The 20,642-nt window shown below is 42.3% G+C and overlaps 1 protein-coding gene across 6 annotated transcripts in view; it reads left to right on the forward strand.

The window, feature by feature from the left end:
• Positions 1–20,642, forward strand: part of SRFBP1 (serum response factor binding protein 1) — a 123,798-nt gene that overhangs the window by 83,159 nt on the left and 19,997 nt on the right. For 5 of the 6 annotated variants that reach the window (XM_037901606.2, XM_037901604.2, XM_037901605.2 and 2 more), the window contains one exon: positions 5,798–5,869. The exons of the other annotated variant lie outside the window; for it this stretch is intronic. In XM_037901606.2, coding sequence (XP_037757534.1) covers positions 5,798–5,869 — 72 coding nt within the window. The remainder of the gene's footprint in view (positions 1–5,797; positions 5,870–20,642) is intronic. 6 annotated transcript variants of the gene reach the window in all.

Genomic DNA, 20,642 nt, shown 5'->3' on the forward strand with positions numbered 1-20,642 from the left:
TTTACAAAATGCATGTTGGGCGTAGCGGCCTACCTCAGACGGCGGGGGGTCCAGGTATTTCCCTATCTGGATGATTGGCTTGTCAAGGGCACCTCCCAGTTGCAGGTGAGGGATCACGTGACGCTCCTCCTGTCCACATGCACCGCCTTGGGCCTGTTGGTAAACCACACCAAGTCCACGTTAGTCCCAGTCCAACGCATAGAGTTTATTGGGGCGCTCCTGGATGCAGTATTGGCCAGGGCCTTTCTCCCGCCAGACAGATTTGAGACCCTGAAAGGTCTAATCGACTTGGTCACAAGGTTCCCCGTGACAACAGTCAGGGTTTGCCTACAACTCTTGGGTCACACGTCAGCATGCACGTACGTGGTCCGTTACGAGACTCAGGATGAGGCCCCTCCAGCTCTGGTTGGCCTCTAAGTTCTCCTGGGCCACGGACAGGATGGACAAGGTCCTCACCGTGCCACACTCTGTGATCACCTCCCTACGGTGGTGGTCCACCCCAAACAACATGCTCCAAGGGGTCCCATTCAGGGACAGGGCCCCGTCATTGGAGCTAGTGTCCGATGTGTCGGACCTGGGTTGGGGGGCCCATGTGGGGAACTTTCAGACCCAAGGCCCATGGTCAACTCAAGATCTGACCTTACATATAAACGTCAAGGAGCTCAGGGCGGTGCGGCTGGCATGTATGGCCTTCCGCTCGCACCTAGAGGGCGGGGTAGTCAGGGTCCTCACGGACAACATGGTCTCAATGTTCTCTATCAACAGGCAAGGTGGTGCCCGATCCTCTGCCGCAAAGCACTCAGGCTGTGGGACTTCTTTATAGCCTACGACATCCACCTGAAGGCCTTCCACCTACCGGGTGCCCGGAATGAGAGGGCGGATCATTTGAGCAGGGACTTTTCCTTGCAACACGAGTGGTCCCTCCACCCAGAAGTGGCCCACCAGCTCTTCCGAAGGCGGGGAACTCCCCAGGTGGACCTGTTTGCAACTCGGCAGCACTGGCGATGCCCCTGGTTCTGTTCCGGGGGGGTCTGGGGAGGGGCACTATCTCCAATGCCTTTCTCCTGTCCTGGTCAGGTTGGCTTCTCTACGCCTTTCCCCTGTTCCCTCTAATCAGCAGGGTCCTGGAGAAGATAAAGACGGACAAGGCCCACGTCCTCCTGATTGCCCCAGTGTGGCCCAAGCAGCATTGGTACGGGACCCGCACAGGCCTGGCGGTAGCTCTGCCATGGCCGTTGCTGCTCCGCCCGGACCTGCTCTCTCAGCACCAGGGCTGCCTCCTCCATCCCAGCCTGGCGGCTCTTTACCTCGCGGCGTGGCTGCTCATCGGTTAGGTGGAAAGGAAAGGATGTGCTCAGAGCAGGTTCAGCGCGTCATCCTCGAAAGTAGACAGCCCTCCACTCGCCCCGCTTATTTGGTGAAGTGGTCCCAGTTTTCAAGGTGGGCGGCGGACCAGGGTGTCTCCCTGGTGCTTGCCCCAATCCAGTTTATCCTTGATTACCTCCTCCACCTGAGAGTCCAGGGTCTGGCGCCCTCGTCAGTCAAGGTGCAACTGGCAGCCATATCGGCCTTCCATCCGCGAGTGCAAGGGCACATGGTATTTTCCCATGCAATGACTGGCCAGTTCCTTAAGGGTTTGGACTGTCTTTTTCCATATTCTAGACCCCCGGTCCCACAGTGGGACCTGAACCTGGTGTTGGCTGGTCTCACGGGGCCCCCTTTTTAACTACTGGCCACATGCTCCTGGTCTCGCCTCTCATGGAAGGTGGCCTTCCTGGTTGCAATCACGTCGGCCAGGCAAGTCTCGGAGCTCTGAGCCACCGTACACGGTCTTTCGTAAAGACAAGGTCCAGCTCCACCCACACCCCGCATTCCTCCCGGAGGTGGTCTCCATCTACCACATGGGTCAGGACATTTTTCTACCGGTTCTCTGCTCCAAGCCTTACATGTCTAGTGAAGAGCGCCGTCTCCACACGCTCGATTTGCGGCGGGCTCTGGCTTTCTACCTTGAATGGACTAAGTCGTTCAGAAAGTCCTCGCAACTGTTCGTCGCCTCGGCTGAGCGTGCGAAGGGCCAACCGATTTCCACTAAGCGGCTTTGCAATCGGATCACTTCATGCATCCGTTCCTGTTATGAGCTGGCGGGTGTCCCCCCGCCACCCATTGTGAGGGCACACCCGACTTGGGCGCAGGCCTCGTTGGCTGCCTTTGTGGCCCACGTCCCCATCCAGGACATTTGTAGGGCCGCCACGTGGTCTTCGGTTCACATGTTCACCTTGCACTATGCGATCGACCCCCAAACCAGGGATGACGCCCGGTTTGGCAGGGCTGCCCTCCATCCTGGGAACTTGTGAACTCCTACCCACCTCCAACAGATATAGCTTGGAATCAGCTATTGTGGAATACACATGAGCAATCACACAAAGAAAAGACAGTTACCTTTTCCGTAACTGATGATCTTCGAGATGTGTTGCTCATGTCTTTTCCACATCCCACCCTCCTTCCCCTCTGTCGGAGTTGTCTGGCAAGAAGGAACTGAGGGTGGGGGAGCGCGCAGCTCCCCTTATACCGTGCCAGGCAGGTGCCACTCCAGGAGTCGGGGGGCGGGGCTCTCCCCCCTACGGGTACTGCTAGGGGAAAAACTTCCGGCACCAGTGCACATGGCGAGCATGCACACCTATTGGGGAATAGACATGAGCAACACATCTCGAAGAACACCAGTTACAGAAAAGGTAACTGTCTTATATTGTAGGCCTAACTTGACATGAGTAATGAGGCCTCACCCATGTCCAATTTCTTAGGAGACTGGATTAGGGAAGTGAATGAATCAGCAAGCTAGGAACAGAATGTCTGTACTAGCTAAAATAAGGGGAAACACCCAGGAAACCATTTACAATGGACCATAAAACAGTAAATAAGATAGTCCTGGAACGTAAGATAAGGTAAGGGATAAGTCGTTCATAGACAGTGCATGCTGCATAGGGATTGTACAGTAAATGCATTGTAATGTTTTAATGTATATAAAGGCAGAGATTTGCTGTGTAATTTTGGATGCTGATATGCCCTATGCCCACCCTCTACCCTTAAGTCTGATCAACTCAGTGTAGCTTTGCTGTATTCCGAATAAAGGAGCCTGAGTGATGAGACTAGAGTCAAACTAAGTTCTTAGAGAACCAAGTGGGGTTCCCTTGAGACTTCTTCCGACATGTTTTAGTACAATTAGCTTAAGATGGTCTTTTGTAGTTTCTGCTGTTCCATACCGTCTGGCGTCCCACGGAGGGTTAGGGAGTGGATGTTTGTGGAAAAGAGGTGCATGGGCTCATGTGACTCTAGTCTCTACTGGCCCCTGCAGAAATATGGGGTGAGTGGAGGCCGCCTTCTCCACTGGCTCCCTTGGAGTAAGGGCAGAGGCCTGCAACACCTCTGCTGCCACAATTTTTGTTGGCTTCTGCTGTCCTTTCCACCCACCCTCGATGTATATGAGAGGAGGGGGAAGACTGCTCTTCCTCTGGAATTTATCTTGTTCTTTCCTAGACTTCTATGATAGCTCATTTTAAATTGATTTGCAATTGTGATAGTTTTACCATAGCTATAAGGATTATACCATTGATTGCTTGTATAGATTCCCTTAGCAACGTACAGTATAGCTTTGTACTCCATTTAGTGTATTTCAGTTCCAAAAATAAGCAAAAATCCCCACTTAAAATACCTGTTTTTTTTCTAAATTGCTTCCCTAATTTTGCATAGGAGAAAAGCATTGTCTAGTGGACACTGCGCGCAGTCAAACCTCCTAAATCTTAGCCCAGTGACTTACTGTGGGCACATCACTTAACCACTCTGTCTTAACCACTCTGACCTAGTTTTCCCATCTGTGTAGCATTTGAAAAGTCATGTAAAACAGAATCATAGATTCTAGGGGTGAAAATACCTGTTAGATCATCCTGTCTGTCTACCTGCCAATGCAAGATTGTTTCCTATTGTACATTTACTAGTGTGTTTTCAATCTGGTTTTAAATGTGTCGACTCGTGATTGAGCTTCTTCCAGGGCCTCTGGGCGATGATTTTAGAAGTTAATAGATCTCACTGTCGAGGTTTTTCCTAACTTTCATATCAAATGTATTTTCCCTTTCTTAATTTCGTCCCATTACTCTTGGTTATACTTTACTGTGCTGCAGCTTACGCTCATTAATTATTGAAAAGCACACGTTTTACACAACACTTAATGACATAGATAAAACACATTCTATGCTTAGAAGAGCTAACGAGCTAAATAAGATGGACACAGGACAACATTGTGAGAGAAGAAAATGTGTGTGGATTATTAATGATAAAGGAGGAACTGCCTAGAAAGGTGAGTTTAAGGAGGGATTTCAGGAAGTAGCATGAGAATGGCTAGCAGATGAGGACAGGCAGACTAGTTGTGGGGAGCAGCATGATAAGATGTACATAACTGAAAGTAGGGAAAAGTGACTAAGAGTGTAAAGCAGAGGGACTGGAATGCTCATTGGAAGGTAAGCAGGGGGAAATGAGGACCCTCTCTCCTTAATGTTCACATTTTTCAGCTATTTATAGACTAGGTGTGCATATATAGCACTTAATCTTTGCGTGTAAATCAACTGGTCTAGACCACTAATTGCTCTGGTTGTTATGAACTCATTCCCTAGAATTTTTCTTCTGAGGTCTCCATATTTGAACAGTGTTACAGCACAGAAACAAGGGTCTATCTCCCTGCTCCGCAACACAATGCCTGCATATACAGCCCAAAGTTGCATTGATCTCGTTGCTGCCATATCACACTGCAAACACAGGACTAATTTACTCTTCTTTGTCATGTTTAAGTTGCTTCCCAGCTTTCTGCCTATTTGAATATCTATTTTATGAATTATTTTCCTCAAACATTAGCACCACCAGTAACAAAGCAGGGCCTAGTGATAGGTAGCCCAGAGCCTAACTGGCAATTTCTTCGTTTACCAGTTTTATAAATGATTTGCATTATAATTTTTAAAACTATAGATATGTAGGAAGTCACTTGGTCCTCATGTAATCTAGTAATATAAACTGTTTTAAAATGGACATATGGCAAACAATCTATACTATAATTTATTTTCTTCAATACCCATAAAAAAAACAAAAAACCAAGCCAAGCCAATAAGGATTTTAATATTCTTTTTAATACATACATCCGTCCTAATTGTGGTCACAGTTAGTTTAAAATATACTTCTCCAAAGATGCCTGCTGTGTAGGATTCTTCCTTCGGGCTTGAGAATCCTTCATAGATGATAGCTTCAGAGAAGTGGAATTACAGGTAAGTAATTTTTCCCTTTCAACCTCAATTACAGGGCTGTAATCAAATCTATATATTTACGCAGGAAAGAATTCAGAGTTTCTGGTAAATGGGCATTTCTAAACCTCCCATAGTCTATTTTAAGTGACGAATTCAGGCAATTGTGTTTCTAAAAATAAGATCTGATCCTGCAGACTGTACTCACTCAAAACTCCCACTGGCTTTAGTATAACCAGGTACTGTTGTGATGGTTATGAGATAAATAGATGAGGAAAAATCTGGTTTTAAATACGTACGGCAACATTTTGCAAGTAAATTCAGTAAAATTTTACCTGTAAGTGTTCATAAATATTGGTGTCTATGCCATCTTTGAAGAACTGATCCTATTCTCCTTTAAATTAGTAGGAGTAATCCAAGTTTACTAAACCTTTCCAAGATTTACCTTCATAAACATTATTATAAAGTACTGTTATTACACATGTCTAAGAAGAGTAAACATTTTTCTTCCACAGGAAATAAAACCGGATCAAGTAACCAAACTTGCTCTTGGAGGAGAGATTAATTTTGAGCAAGTCTGCAAAAAGGTACGACTTTTTTATCTTATAATCATTAGGACATGTGCAAGTGTGGGTATGTGTATGCATTTGCATATACCAATCCACTAGGGCGTGTGTGTGTATGTATGTATTTTAAAAAGCAATTTAGCAGGAATGGCTTGTTAAGGCTGGTGAGGCTAATCCCCATCAATAGTAGGCAACCACATCATTGGCCTATATAACATCTATATCAGGGTGTCATGGCCTGCCTAATATATTTGTGACCCACATGACCTATTCGTGGACAATGTACATTTTCATTTTTTTATAAAGTAAATTTCCAACCCATTTCGCTGCAGAGGGAAATGTCCAAATGTGAACAGGGTATAACTGATGTCATGGTGTCTGCAGACAGTCTGAAATAATGACTGGCTGGTGAACTCCCTGTCCCCTATTAATCTCATTGGTGTATCACCTCGAAAGCCTGATAATAATTAATTGACAACATTAACTATTCCGTTGTTGATGTTTCTAGCAAATCCAAAGTATATTAGTAGTAATAGGTTGTTCTGTTGGGAAGGAAATTCAGAGGGTGGATGCACAGCCAAAATAATGGGAGAGAAATGGAGAAGGAAGAGAAACAAAGGACAGGAATGACAGTCCTAAAGGGGAGAATATTTTGCCATTGAGTGATACTGAATGTTACAAGAAGGTATTGAATCAATAATAGGTAAAATTTTGTTTTATATATTTATTTTTATGTAATTTTATATTACATATTCTTTTGATCTCTGACATCAGTGTACTTTCCACTGCGGATCATGTGGAGTATGAAGTCTGGAATTTATATCTGAGGCTGACATGGAATTCAGTCATCTCCTCTGAATGGGCTTGACATCCCTGAGCATACTGAACTGCATGCAGGGTGTAGAGGAGTCTGATGCAGCTGAAGTTTCTCCAGCCCCAGAAGCAGGCCCACTGACAGTGGGGGACAAAGGGGACAATTGCCCAGGGGCCCAGGCAATTTAAAAGGGCCTGGGGGCCACCTCTGGCAGTGCAGAGGAGTTAAGGCAGGCTTCCTGCCTGTCCTCACTCCACGATGCTCCAGGTGGCTGGAATAGCCCTACGGCCCCTGGAGGGGGAGGGGGTCTCCACACTGTCCCGCCCCCCAGCACTGACTCTGCAGCTCCCATTGACTGGCAACTGTGGCCAATGGGAGCTGCAGGGACAGAGCCTGTGGGCAGCAGCACGCAGAGACCCCCTGGGCCCCCACCTAGGAGCCACTGCCAGAGGGGTGTACCAGTGGCTTTCAGGAGCTGCCAGAGGTAAGCGCTGACCCCCTGGTCCCCTCCTGCACCCCAACCCCCTTCCCCAGCCTAGAACATTCACCCAAACTCCCTCCCAGAGCCCGCACTACTTCCTGCACCCCAACTCCCTGACCCAGCCTGGTGAAAGTGAGTGAGTGTGGGGGAGAGCGAGCGACAGAGGGAGGAGGAATGGAGTGAGCAGAGGGTGGGGTCTCGGAGAAGGGACGAGACAGGGGTTGTGGCCTTAGGGAAGGGGCGGGGCAAGGGTCTTTGGGTTTGTGCAGTTAGACAGTTGGCAACCCTACCGGGCCAGCGTGTGGAAGCCCTGGCTATGCCGGAAAAGTGCGCCCAGCACCGCAGCCGACAGCTCACTGGGCACCAGCCCAAATGTCAGGCGGACCTCATCCGCGTGGGCGTGGCTTGTGCATGCGTGGGGGCCCATTGACTGTTCTGCACTGGGGCCCAGAATTGCTGTCGGTGGGCCCCCCCAGGAGTCTGTGCAGCACATGCAGAGGAGATTCCAAACTTCCATGGGGAAAAATCAGGTTAATCCTCAATTCAGAGAGCAAAATAGCAGCATCCTCCATAGGAGGGACTCAGCAGGTCTAGAGCAGCACTCCAGTAGGGATTCCTCTCTGTTGTCTTCTCTACCATTCCTTCATGCTAGGCCTGGAAAAGAGGGTAAATGAAAGATTGGGTGATTGCTGGAAGGGAGTGAGTTGGAAGTGCCTGGGATGAGCATGGAGTGTCAGGCAGGAGGAGAGCTGGGGGCAGGTTGGTTGCTGGTATGAACGGAATATGGAACTGGGATTGGAGTGTTTTCTGGTGTGGAGGGACTCTGGAGATGGGAAGGGAGAGTTCGCATCTTGGAAAAATTCTTGAGTTGAAACAGTGAGGCATTTTGATGCCAATTTCTGTGGCTAAATAGCATTGTCAAGAGTCCAACAGCAACCAGTTTCTCATTCTGTGATGAAATTCTTGAAAAATTCAAAAACCCAGAAATGAAGCAGCTGGCATTAGCTTGGACCAATTCACTGTCATGGTTAGGTTTTTATTACCCAAAAAGAATGGGGAAGTAAAGCTCTTAATCTTACCAATCAGATCATCTCTCCTGTCTATTCCTCAATTTTCTCCAATTGTGAACCTGAAGCAATCAAGCAAGGAAAAGTTTACGTGCCATAAAATTCCAGGGACCTTAACTATAGCTATTTTTCCCTAATGACATGGCTGATTGCATGTTTTTGTATTTACATAAAGTAAGCTTTCTTTTTATCATTTAAAACAGACATGTTTATGAAGCTACCTATTTAGAATTATTCTAGGGATTTTTATCATAAACCTCATCTGCTATTACGCTGCTGTGTTCTGTTTTGAAACTCCATGAAAGTCTTTATTTTAAACTTGCTCCTTTATTATGAATGCAGTTTCTTTGCTCACAAGAACAAGAGGGGTTCACAGTTATGTTTTAACAGAATTAAACTCTGCAATTCCTTCTCCATACTATTTTCCCCTTATTTTTTAGATATTTCCTCTATTCTTGTATTTTTCATCCTCTTTTAATCCCTAATAATGTTCTATAGGTGAGCTAAAGCACATAATTTATTGTTTACCTTTTCATTAACTTGAATATCAAAATATCTAAAACAAAACATCCTGTAGCTGTTTTCCTTTTCAGAATAGGTTTGTTTTCATTCGTAAAAAGCAATCTTTTTTTTAAAAAAATTCATAGGGAATGATGAATATTAGTTTTGCATAGTCATTTGTTGCTAATTCCTTCGACCTACTGAGATTTCATGATCTGTTACTAGCTCTTGTTGACAGGCATACATTTCTATTTGGAAAGAGTTTATGTATATTTCAAGTATTGACAGAAATTGCATACCATAAGTGGATAGAAAGTCACAAATTATAGTTCTATGATTTAGCTGTTTTGAGATTAGTCAACATTTTTATATCTGGTAGCCATTAGTATGGCAGATAAGAATATTAGATATTCAGTAGATAAAGATTATTATTTATCTGTATTGTGATAGCACCCAGAGTCTCCAGGCCCCTAGTACTAGACCCTGTACAAACACAGAGCAAAGAGACTGACCCTGCAGTAAAGAGCTTACAATATTAATATAATGTAAGAACAACAGGTGGATACTTCATGTTTGTGGGTACATCTACGCTGAAAAATTTCTTAGCCATTTTTCAGTAGTGGTGCAACTCCATCAGTGGTACCAACAGAATAACCTCTAGTATAGACCCCGGATTAGGTGACAAAGTGATAAAAATGCCTCCGTCGGCTATAGTAGGACTTATATTTTTGGTTGCTCTGATGCAGCTGTGCCAGTACTGAAAAATGGGACATACATTTTCTAGCATTGACATTGTCCTTTAGGTGCTGATTATGTGCTGCCAAAAACTTATATCTGTCAGCCAAAGATAGGACTCTGAATAATTAGTAGTAATAGGTTGTTCTGTTGGGAAGGAAATTCAGAGGGTGGATGCACAGCCAATCTATTGTGGAAGTAAGAACCATTTATACAAATAAACTTTTCTGACCACATTTTGCATTTTTAAATTTCTTATTGAAGATGTATCCAAACTGGGATGGCACTTTTACTTTATTAGGGCTTTCACAAGCAGGAAATCTGACCAAAGTCCAGGACTCTCAATTATATTTCAGTGGATTGAGATGAAAATAATAGTGCAACTAGAGAACTTTCTAACATTGGGGGTTCAAAAAAGGGTGTAGTTGCTTCAGTCCTTTATTTTAAATTCCAAACCTTAAAAAAAGTTCATGTCCAAGAACATGTACTTTGTTGCATTCTAGAGTTAAAGGAAAGAGATGAGTTAAACACAAGAGTTTCTTCCCCCTCTCGTACGCCACAACTGATATTTGCATGAAGAAGCAGTAACTTTAAGAATTTTAGTCATGAGGAGGACAGAGGGCAACTCATATTTTTGTCATGGGCCTAAAATAGCATTTTGTGTATGAAAATAGAGGTGAAGTAGCAATGAAATTGTGGTTCCATTTTAGTGGCACTCATGGATGATCTTCTGCTGTCAGTGGATAGAGGGTCGATATCCATTCTCATCCTCCTGGATCTCTCTGTGGTATTCAGTGCTGTTGACCATGAGGTATTGCTGTGTTACCGGAGAGCGGTGACAAGGATTCACGTGACCAACATGTTCACGTTGCTTAACGTGCTACTGGAATACGCTAAAATGGTTTGAGTCATTTCTGGAGGGACGCACCCAATGACTAGTGATGGGGAAACCCTACCTCCACTACTAGATTGCTCACTTGTAGAGTCCCCAAAAGGATCAGTTCTCTCTGGTCCTTTTCAACTTCTGCCTGCAACCAGTAGATGAACAGGTCAGATGACATGGACTCAAATGCCAGCAATATGTAAACGAGAGACTACTCTACACATCCTTCAATATATGTGACCATGTCACTACAATGAAGGTGGCCCAGAGCTTGGATGAGATCAGCTCATGCATGAAGAACAGCTGGCTGAAGCTGAATCCAAGCATAAAAGCGATGGTACTGGTGGGAGAGGAAAGTATTTTGAAGAATTTGCATCCACGGTGCAGAATCCTTTAGTTGAAGGTTCACACCCACAATTGGTCAGTTCAGTGTGTAGTTTGAGTACCCTTGGATTCCTTATTGACATTAAACTCTCACATAGCATCCATAAGTTATGCATTCTGTCACCTCCAGTTGACTAGGAAACTGTTACATTCTGGCAGATTATGGCCTGGGCTCTCTTACTCACGCCTTTGTCACCTCTTGTCTGGACTACAACAATGAGAAATATATGGACATGAAGGCTTCAGCACTTAGGAAACTCCAACCTGTATAGAAGACTGCAATGCATCTGCTCAGCAACAATCACATCAGACCTGTCCACTCTCTATACTGGCTTCCCATCAAATATCAAATGAAGTTCAAGGTCTCAGTTCTTATCTTCAAGGTTCTTCATGGGCAGGACCTAGGATATTTAAAGGTCGCCTAAATCTTGGGGATGAAGATCATGGTCAATAACTATGCTGTCCTAGCACAACGAAACACTCTACAGCAAGGATAAAACTCAACTATGTGGGTTGCAGACCTTTTTGGGTGAAGCCCAAAACTATGGAATTAACTCCCCCAAGAGCTAAGGACCTTCACCACTTTCCAGTCCAAGTACAAAGTACATTTCTTTGGCTTTGGCTTCTCTAACGTAACTACATAGCAACATGTAAAAACAAAACAAAAAACCGTATCAAAACAAGAAACTTCATTGCACATGTGTCTCACCCTATGTAGTCATGTTGCTTAGTACGTTACTGAAGGATACTCGGATATCATGGCAATAAACGTGGCATAAAAACCTATATAGAACAGAATACACTGAAAGAATAATTTCACATATATCCTCTAATATTTAATAGCAAAGGCCTTAGGCAAGCTCTAGAAAGGCATGTGGTGTTAGTTGCCTCTACTGTCTAAAAAAAGATTTTGGTTTCTTGCTGGTATAAAGAGCTATAGCGCCTAGTTCCCTAAGGCCTTGTCATGCAGAATTATGATATTGATCTTTCCTCAGAACAAAGCTTCTGAAATGGAATATAGATTCAGTCCTTTTAGGAAGAAAAGAATCGGACTGTTAGATGTGTCAGAAGATTGGTAATGGAATGTAGTTCTCATATATAGGGTGCCAGTTTGAACCATTAACTAACTAGAAACAAAAACAACTTACAGGTGTTGGGAAAGACCAGAGGATTCTTCTATAGTGAAAAGACACATCTGCAGTAACTCCAAATTCCTTTTTCCATATAACTCTATACACACCACATTCTCTGGTCTGGAGACTGACTGATAGGCAGTAGCAAGCAGTCTACCCAGAAAAGAGAGGAGGAAGAGCAGAATAATAAAAGTTTGAGAGAATGGCAGACTGTAGGACCCATCAGTTAAATGCAGCATCTGAGTTCTGTGCTCTGAGAAATAAGACATCCAGTCGTCTTATAGGTTTTTCAAATTGCTGATCTAGCCCACCTGGGAATGGTTTTCTTAAATGTTTTGCCATCTTGTTTCTTTTCATAGCATACAAGATAAACAAGGCATCTGATTTCCTGAAGGACTTAGTTCTACTTATGTATAAATTGATCACTCTCCAGACATCAAGCCTGTCCTGTCTGATCTCCTGAAACTTGGAACAGAACAATGGAAAAGTGATGGCGTGGCGAAGTTAGAGAAACCATTTTAGGCAGGAACTCAAGAGCAGGTTTAAGTACCACTTTGTCCAAGAAAATTGCAGAAGAGGCTTTTTAATACACAGTGCATTTTAATTCATTGATCCTTCTGGTGTAAGTGATGGTAATCAAAAAGGCAGTTTTAATCACAAGGAAAAGCAAAGCTGAGGGAGACATAGTCTCAAAAGACTGATCTATCAGTTGTTTCAGGACCGAGTTAGGCTTCCAACTTGCAACTGGGGGGCAAAGTATTGCTTTGAAGAATTTAAAAACTTAAGGTTGACTTTCTTTACCTATATTGGGATTCCCAACCTCCCAGCAGTGACGTGGACTTGTAACATAACCAAATATCCTATTTGCTTTTGTAACTGTGACTGCACAAGATACCAACATCTTTTAAAAGATCTTGCAAGTTTGGAGCACATAATTGTGTTAGTACACCGTGGCAAAAAAATCTTATTTATCAAACTGCACTTAATGTTCTCAGCTGCCCAATCACATATCCGTTCAGAGTTTCTCCCAGTTCTCCATGTTTTCCTTTTATGAACTGAATCAGTTTTGTATCAACAAATTTCCAAAATTAACATCCGCTTCCTCTTCCCAATCACAGACATATTACACAAATAAAACTGCTGCTACTACAGACTGCTAGCAACCCACTGTTAATTTCTTTCAATTCCAAGGCATCATCTTCCTATACATGGAATTCCTAATATTTTTTTATTAGAAGACCTAGAAGAATAGTATGCTTCACATTGTAATCTGTATTTAGGAAGGAGTCCCAAATTCTTTATTGTTTTCAGTCTCAGTAGTACTTTTCACTGGGAAAAGAAAAGGAGAGCATAATAATGTAGATGTTGTTGTCAGTGCCAGAGTGAAAAGATGTTTAGTATTTCAGTGCTTGGACTTTTGTGCTACTTTCTAACTCAATTAGAGATTCCTTGTTGCCAACTGATAAATTTTGGGGGGAGAGAGAACTAGACAATGTAATGTTCCTAGACCTCATGGTGTTCATGAAATGAAGACACTTGAACATGAATACAATCTTGTAAATTCATTACTATTCATCATATAGTAAAAAGAAGAAAACTTAGCAAGATAGTGACACAAACAATTCAGACTATTTTTACTTAAGCATATCAGATCACTAACCAGAATTTTTACTTGACAGCAAGGAGGAGGATCTCTTAACGTGTTTTCTCATAATTTCCCAATATCCATAATGAATAAGACAGCAACAAATATACTTACTATATCCAATAGAAAACATCTTCCACTTTGGATGTAAATATCTGACAGTCCCATGTTATAACTATTTATTTTTTAAAAAATAGGAAATTTCATCACACAATTTTCAGATGAAGTTGAGATTTCAGGCACACATCAGCGTTTTGAATGTATACTGCTGTCAAGGTCCCTTCCCCACTCTGAACTCTAGGGTACAGATGTGTGGACCTGCATGAAAAACCCCCTAAGCTTATTTTTACCAGCTTAGGTTAAAACTTCCCCAAGGTACAAACTATTTTACTTTTTGTCCCTGGACCTTATTGCTGCCACCACCAAGCGTTTTAAACAAAGAACAGGGAAAGAGACCACTTGGAAATATCTTTCCCCCCCCAAAAAACCCCAAGCCCTACACCCACTTTCCTGGGGAAGGCTTGATAAAAATCCTCACCAATTTGCATAGGTGAACACAGACCCAAACCCTTGGATCTTAAGAACAATGAAAAAGCAACCAGGTTCTTAAAAATCATTTTAATTAAAGAAAAAGTAAAAGAATGACCTCTGTAAAATGGTAAATACCTTACAGGGTAATCAGATTCAAAACATAGAGAATCCCTCTAGGCAAAACTTTAAGTTACAAAAAGACACAAAAACAGGAATATACATTCCATCCAGCACAACTTATTTTATCAGCCATTTAAACAAAACAGAATCTAACGCATATCTAACTAGATTGCTTGTTAACTCTTTACAGGAGTTCTGACCTGCATTCCTTCTCTGATCCTGGCAAAAGCAACACAGACCGAGAGAACCCTTTGTTTTCCCCCCTCCAGCTTTGAAAGTATCTTGTCTCCTCATTGGTCATTTTGGTCAGGTGCCAGCGAGGTTGTCTTAGCTTCTTAACCCTTTACAGGTGAAAGGGTTTTTCCTCTGGCCAGGAGAGATTTAAAGGTGTTTACCCTTCACTTTATATTTATGACAACTGCCTTTTAAGAAGAATGTTTAAGTTTTTAAAAATAACCTTCAATGGCAAGGTTGCATTTTGCAAACAAAGCACGTAAACTACTGGTAACTTGGCTAATGATGCCATAACAAAATCAACTTCATGTTTCCTTATCAAACAATAACTAACAGTTCTACTTTATCAGTGACTATAAAAACTAGAATACCTCAGTCTTAAATTATTCTTATGCTGCTTTATGGTCTTCCTTACTGTCCTGTATTGTACACACAAAGCATTTTTACAAATTCTTGGTGAAAAAGAGAGCCTTCTAAAGGCAGTTGTTTCACAATCCTCCTTAAGGATGGTAGTGGCAGCAGGCATCTCCGAGGCAGGGTGAGTTTGAATGTCTTTTAAGAAGCACAATATTAACTGCATTTCCTAGTTTTCTGAAATTTGAGGGGTTTTGCTTTTTTTTTTTTTTAAAACCTTCCTACTAAATACATGTCTTATCCATAACTTCATTTTAACAAGTATTTTGTGATGGAAAATGTATATAACACAAACAGTACACTTTCTGTGTGAGTGTATTCTCTTTGTATGTGAGAGATGTGTGTGTATGTGAGAAAAGTCACAAAGGGCTTGATCCAAAACCTGCTAAAGACCGTGAGAGTCTTTCCATTGACTTCAGAGGGCTTTAGAACAGGCACAAAATCACTGCAGTTTTCGTTTTATTCCCAAATAAAGTCTATTAGCTACAGAAAACATTCCTGCAATGATCGATTCCTATTAGTGATATAAAACTTCTGGTTTTATTGTTAGTGCCTTTAAAAGCAGCATAACCAGATAATTACTCGTGGATTTTTAACATTCTTTGCTTATAAAAAAGTTCTGTTCACAACCATAGAGAAATAACTACTGTATGCAGTCCTCTCTCTTTGTTGGTTTAATATTATTAATGTGCTGTTCAATCTATTTAGTCTTTTGTGTTTTGTGTAATATGCTTGTCATTGATGTCTTGCTCTTATGTTTAGTTATGGGCAAAGTGTTCTCGCCCAAAATTTGCCATTTAAAAATAATCTGACTCAGGCATTGCAGTTCTGTCAATAAATATCTAGTGGTTGTTTGGCAAAAGGGATTTTGCTGTTATTCCAATGCCAAGAAATTTGAAACAAAAAGCAGCTGCTGTTTTTGTGGGAACGATCAAAAAATGTTATTCTGCTTCTTATGGTGTAAATTGTGGCCTCATGTAAATGTAAAACTCTAGATGAAGTAATGGAAATTCTACAAGGACATTCAGTGCAGAATTTGATTCAAAGTATGTTTCTGATATGAAGCTGTACCTTTAATACTCATCCTTCTGTGCTTTAATAGTGTGTGTATATTTGTAACAGCTACTAGAAGTTCTGTCACCAACATATTTAATGTAGCAGGGAGTATTTCCAGTTATTCCTCAGCAGCAGTAGTGATTATCCTATTTATTTTTGCTCCAAAGATGAATATGCTGCCTTCTGCATCAATCCCCTTTCTTTACCATCTTAGGATATATAAAGCCATGTCCAGGCTCTCAGTTTATAGCAGCATATTTATGCTGAAAGTACTGAAAGGGAAATAATACTTTCATGGAAGTGCTTTTCTTTCCCCATTATATTAGATGTGTTATACAGGGTGCAATAAGGAACTGTCAGGATCCCTTTAATGGAAATCTATTCAGTGATAACGTGTGCCTCAGCTTTACATTATATCTACATACTCAAAATCCTTGCGGAACAATGTGCATTACTTCACTAAATAACATGGTTTCTTTTAGTACAGACACAAAATAACTGAAGATATACAGGAATCACCACTATAGGGTTCGCAGTTTTGTTCATTCATTTGTTTTTGTTAAAATCTGCTTGAAATGGAAGTGACTCTGGGTGTATGAAACCACAGTTCCCTGAGAATTTTCCAGGGCAAACATGAAATGTTAACTTCAAACAAGGATGGCTGTGGCTTTCATAAGACCATTGAAGATGTGAAGAATGTTGCACTAAGGTGTAAAAACTGTCTGTCTGTGACCAACTCTTCATGACAGCTCATTGCCTTCAAAACTGGATCATTTAAACTGAACTTAGAGATACTTAATGCCTGTCTACATAATTTTTTTCCCTGCTTTAACTATATTCATTTAGAAACTGATTTGTTAAAGTGGTACAAATCATTTGGAACTGTACTGGTATAAAGATGCTTTATATCAGTAGAGTTTATTCTCCATAATTTACAGGAATAAGCTATATAGATAGTACACACAAAAACTATATTAAAAAAGCATCGAGGCTGGTGCAAAATCAAGCCATCAAAAGTTAGGAAATGCCATCATTAAGGTTGCCCTTGTTTGGCCCACATATGCATGTGTGTTGTGATGGTCTTTAATTACGTACTGTCTTTTTCCACATAACTGATTAATCCCCAGAGTAGGTCCGCCCAGTCCACTGAATGAGGCAGGAGTCCATTGGAAAAAAAGTAAGCATGTAATTAAAGACTGTACCATACACATGCATAGGGGGCCAAATTAAGTGGCAGTCAGTTGGGGTGGATTGATTTAAATCAAAGCTTTTTAAATCAGTGAGGAGGAAATCTTGATTTAAATTTATTTGAATCATGTTTTTCATTTATACTTTAGTTATTTTTGTAAAGAAATTTTTGATTCTCTTTGGTTCATACCCCTTAAAACATGTTAATTTGCAACTAAATATAGCCTTTACCCTAAATCTGATGCTTCTTTCTGCTAACCACGCAGATACACTATATCTATATACATTTATTTGAGCTATTAATAGGTTAACCTCCATTTATTCATGTTCTTAATTTTTACATTTTTTATAGTTAGAAAATGGTGAATGCTGCAGTTCTTATTTAGTAGATTAATTTTTTACTTGTGATTTGTGTCATGCTGTATTTAGATGGAAAATCAATTTTAAAAGCTCCAAAACAGTATTTTATTTTTTTATTGAATAAAACTACCTTAAATGTGCGAGATCCATATGGGGGTGAAATCAAAACTTTTATCAAAACATCTTTTGCATTTAACATGTCCTTTAAGATTTTAGCACTAGTAGATCTCATCCTCTCAAACCTAGTTTTTAAGTAATAAGTTGGAAGAAGAAACAAATTCCATTATTTTTCACCTTCCAATTGGTTTCTTAACTTTGAGTGAACTGGTCAGTAAACTGAAATAGTTGAATAAACAAAAATGAGAGAAATATTCTCTCTACACCTTGAGGAGAGGATGCTGCTGTCAAAATCTGGTTTAGCTCTTCAGCAAACTCTGGTTCCAGGTGCTTGGCAAATGACTTCAATCAATTCAGTGGGGGACTTCCACAAGACTTTCTTTAAAATTTGGCAGCAAAAATTTACTGCTTTAATATATTTTGTACTTAAATGATTTTAATAGATTATCATTTTTACATAGGTTGTCAGTTTCATATTTAATTTTAACTAGGTTTATTTTTAAAATATAAATCCATATTTGCTTAAAATTTGAAAATGTCTGGGGTTTTTTTTGTTTTGTTTTTTTAAATAACCAATTTTTATCACCATTCAGGGAACTTTTTTCTGGCATTTCCTAACTTGAGGGCTTGGCATTGTAACCTTCATCCTTTAATTTATTTGTGTGTATGTAATTCTGTACTTTTTAAAATATTAAACTGAAAAAGCAGAAATTCCATAATTTGGAATCATATTATCACCCACGAGTCATCAGCAGTTTTGGAACTTTTAGATCTTCACAGACTTCTGCCACTTGAGCTAACAAAGTAACCAATAATAGTCATGTACCAACACTAGAGGAGCATCAGTGGGTTTCACAGATATTTGCCTGCAGCAGAGGAATTGAGTTTTATGAATCTTGGATTCCATTCCTGGTTTTGGAGGGATTTGTGGTCTAGTAGGCACAGACACTTTTCTGCCCATTGCCCCCAAGCTTGATTCCTTCTGCCTCATTCCTTCAAACCTATCCCTGTCTCTTTCCTGCCTTTCCCCCTTTCCCACGTACCTTGCCCCCAGTCCCAGCCTCCACTGCCCAGGCCTCGGCGGGGGAGTGGGGGGGGGCGCGGAGGCTGGCTTGGGGGATGGAGGGAACCAACCCCCAGCACTCACCGGCAGCATGGCTGGGGCTGGGCCGCTGAACTTCCCACTGCCGGTGAGTGCAGGCCCGGCCCTGCTGCACTCTTCAGGGGCGGGGTTGGGGCGCGGGCCATGGGGAAGAGGCATGGAGCTGCACAGGGCATCAGGAAATTTTGGTGCTCCAAATTTCCTGGTGCCCTACGCAACTGCGTACTTTGCATATGGGTAAGGTTGGCCCTGCCAGGCTTCTTATCCTAATCCCAGTCTCTTTGCCCAGTAAGTGCTAGTCTCTCATCTCCAGATTCTACCTTTCCAGTTCCCCATGTAATCTGTCTTTTTCTCCAATCCTGGCTTCCAGATTCCATTCCATTCCCCGCCCCCTCACATTTTTCAATCTCAGTCCCAGTCTTTTTGCCCAGCCAGTGGAAGTTCTCACACTGCACCCTGAGTCCTCTCAAATCGCCTCCCCCTACTTCACTAGTTCTCTGTCCCAGTCTCTTTGCCCAGCCTGCCCCAGCTCCTCATCCAAAGCTTAATCTACCCATTCTCCCCACCTACTGGCTCCCAGTTCGCCAACCCTCCACTGCCTTCCCCTCTGCTCAAAAACCCCCCTCAAAACCCTTACAGACCTGGTCTCCTTGCCCAAGATATAGTTAACAGAAAATTGGATTAACCACTTACGTTCCTATGCTTCCCGGAGTGCTCTGAATGAGAGAAATACATAGAATGATGGGTAAAGGGCAGTTATGCATTGTACCATGTTCCCTCCTTGTTCCTCCATGCTAAATTCTTTTGTTCCCTCTATGATGGGAAAATGGCATGGACAGTTCTGGAAAAGGATAGAGGAAATCCTGAGCTTGCATGTTTAGCGGCCTGGAGCTGATTTCATCCCTGTATCGGGAGGATGGGTCTCAGATTTTTATATGTGATGTACTCATAAGGGAATGTAATTGTTTTTTAAGTTGGCCCACAAAGGGGGGAAAATAAGTATGGGCCTTTGGTGGGGGAAAGGAGCCTTATAAGCCACCTCTGTAGATGGTGCAAAAAGGTGCAAAAAAAATCTGCACGTTTTTACATGGGAACTTCTTTTTTTTTGTCAGTTCTGCTTTTCCACCCATCCCACTCTCCTCTTCCCCCCAAAAATACGGACAGCTGGAGAGGTTGTAGAGTTATGATGTCACAGATATCAAGCAAATTTAATCTGTCTGAGGAGGGAAGTGGGTTTTGTTCAGTTTTATTGAAAACTTTTTTTTTGTTAAGACTTGTATAATGCAAATGTTCTGTAAATAAAGGAAATGAGTGATCTGTCAAAGGTTCATCTCCCTTACATTATGAACGGAGAATTCTCACTATACATGTCTGCATTTGAATATGACTGAGTCATACTACAGTAATTGCTGTGGGGCTGTAAATTGACCTAACCAATGTCCATTTAAGATGTAGTGTAGACATGCCCTAAGCTATGCAAGTGTGGAGACACCTTTATACTGTGCAGCAGTGTGACTGTTTCCTTTAAAAATAGCAGGGATGAGGGGTCAGTCTACTCTTGTCCCCGGATGTATCCGTTTAAGGTTCCTGAGACTTTTTGGAGTGGACAAAGGCCTAGGGAAGGGTAGAGGTAGGTATTAGGACAGAGGAAGATGGTCCTGGGTGAATAGATAGTGCTGGGGGTGTGGGGATTTGGGGGAGAGAATCCCAGGCCACTGTTTCTTTGAGGGCCTGGGACCCAGGAAATTGTAGGGCAGGGTGGGGCAAGGCTCCCTGCTAACTGGGACAAGCCCTGGGAAAATTGGAAGCATCTATGCTGCCTTCTCCTTCATAACAGGAGAGAGATCAGCAGTGGAAGGATTGCTGCCCTTTTGCAGCCTGCAGGGGAAAGGACTGAGCTACGAAGCGGGACAGCTGGGAGAAGCTGGCTTAAGGCTGCAGCAGACCTGAATATTCGCACAGCCCCAGAATGATGGCTATGGGGCTCTTGTGCCTAGAAGAGGAAACCTGCTGTTATCCAGGAGGAAGG

This window comes from Chelonia mydas, chromosome 5 (assembly GCF_015237465.2).
Source record: "Chelonia mydas isolate rCheMyd1 chromosome 5, rCheMyd1.pri.v2, whole genome shotgun sequence".
NCBI classification, from domain to species: Eukaryota; Metazoa; Chordata; order Testudines; family Cheloniidae; genus Chelonia; species Chelonia mydas.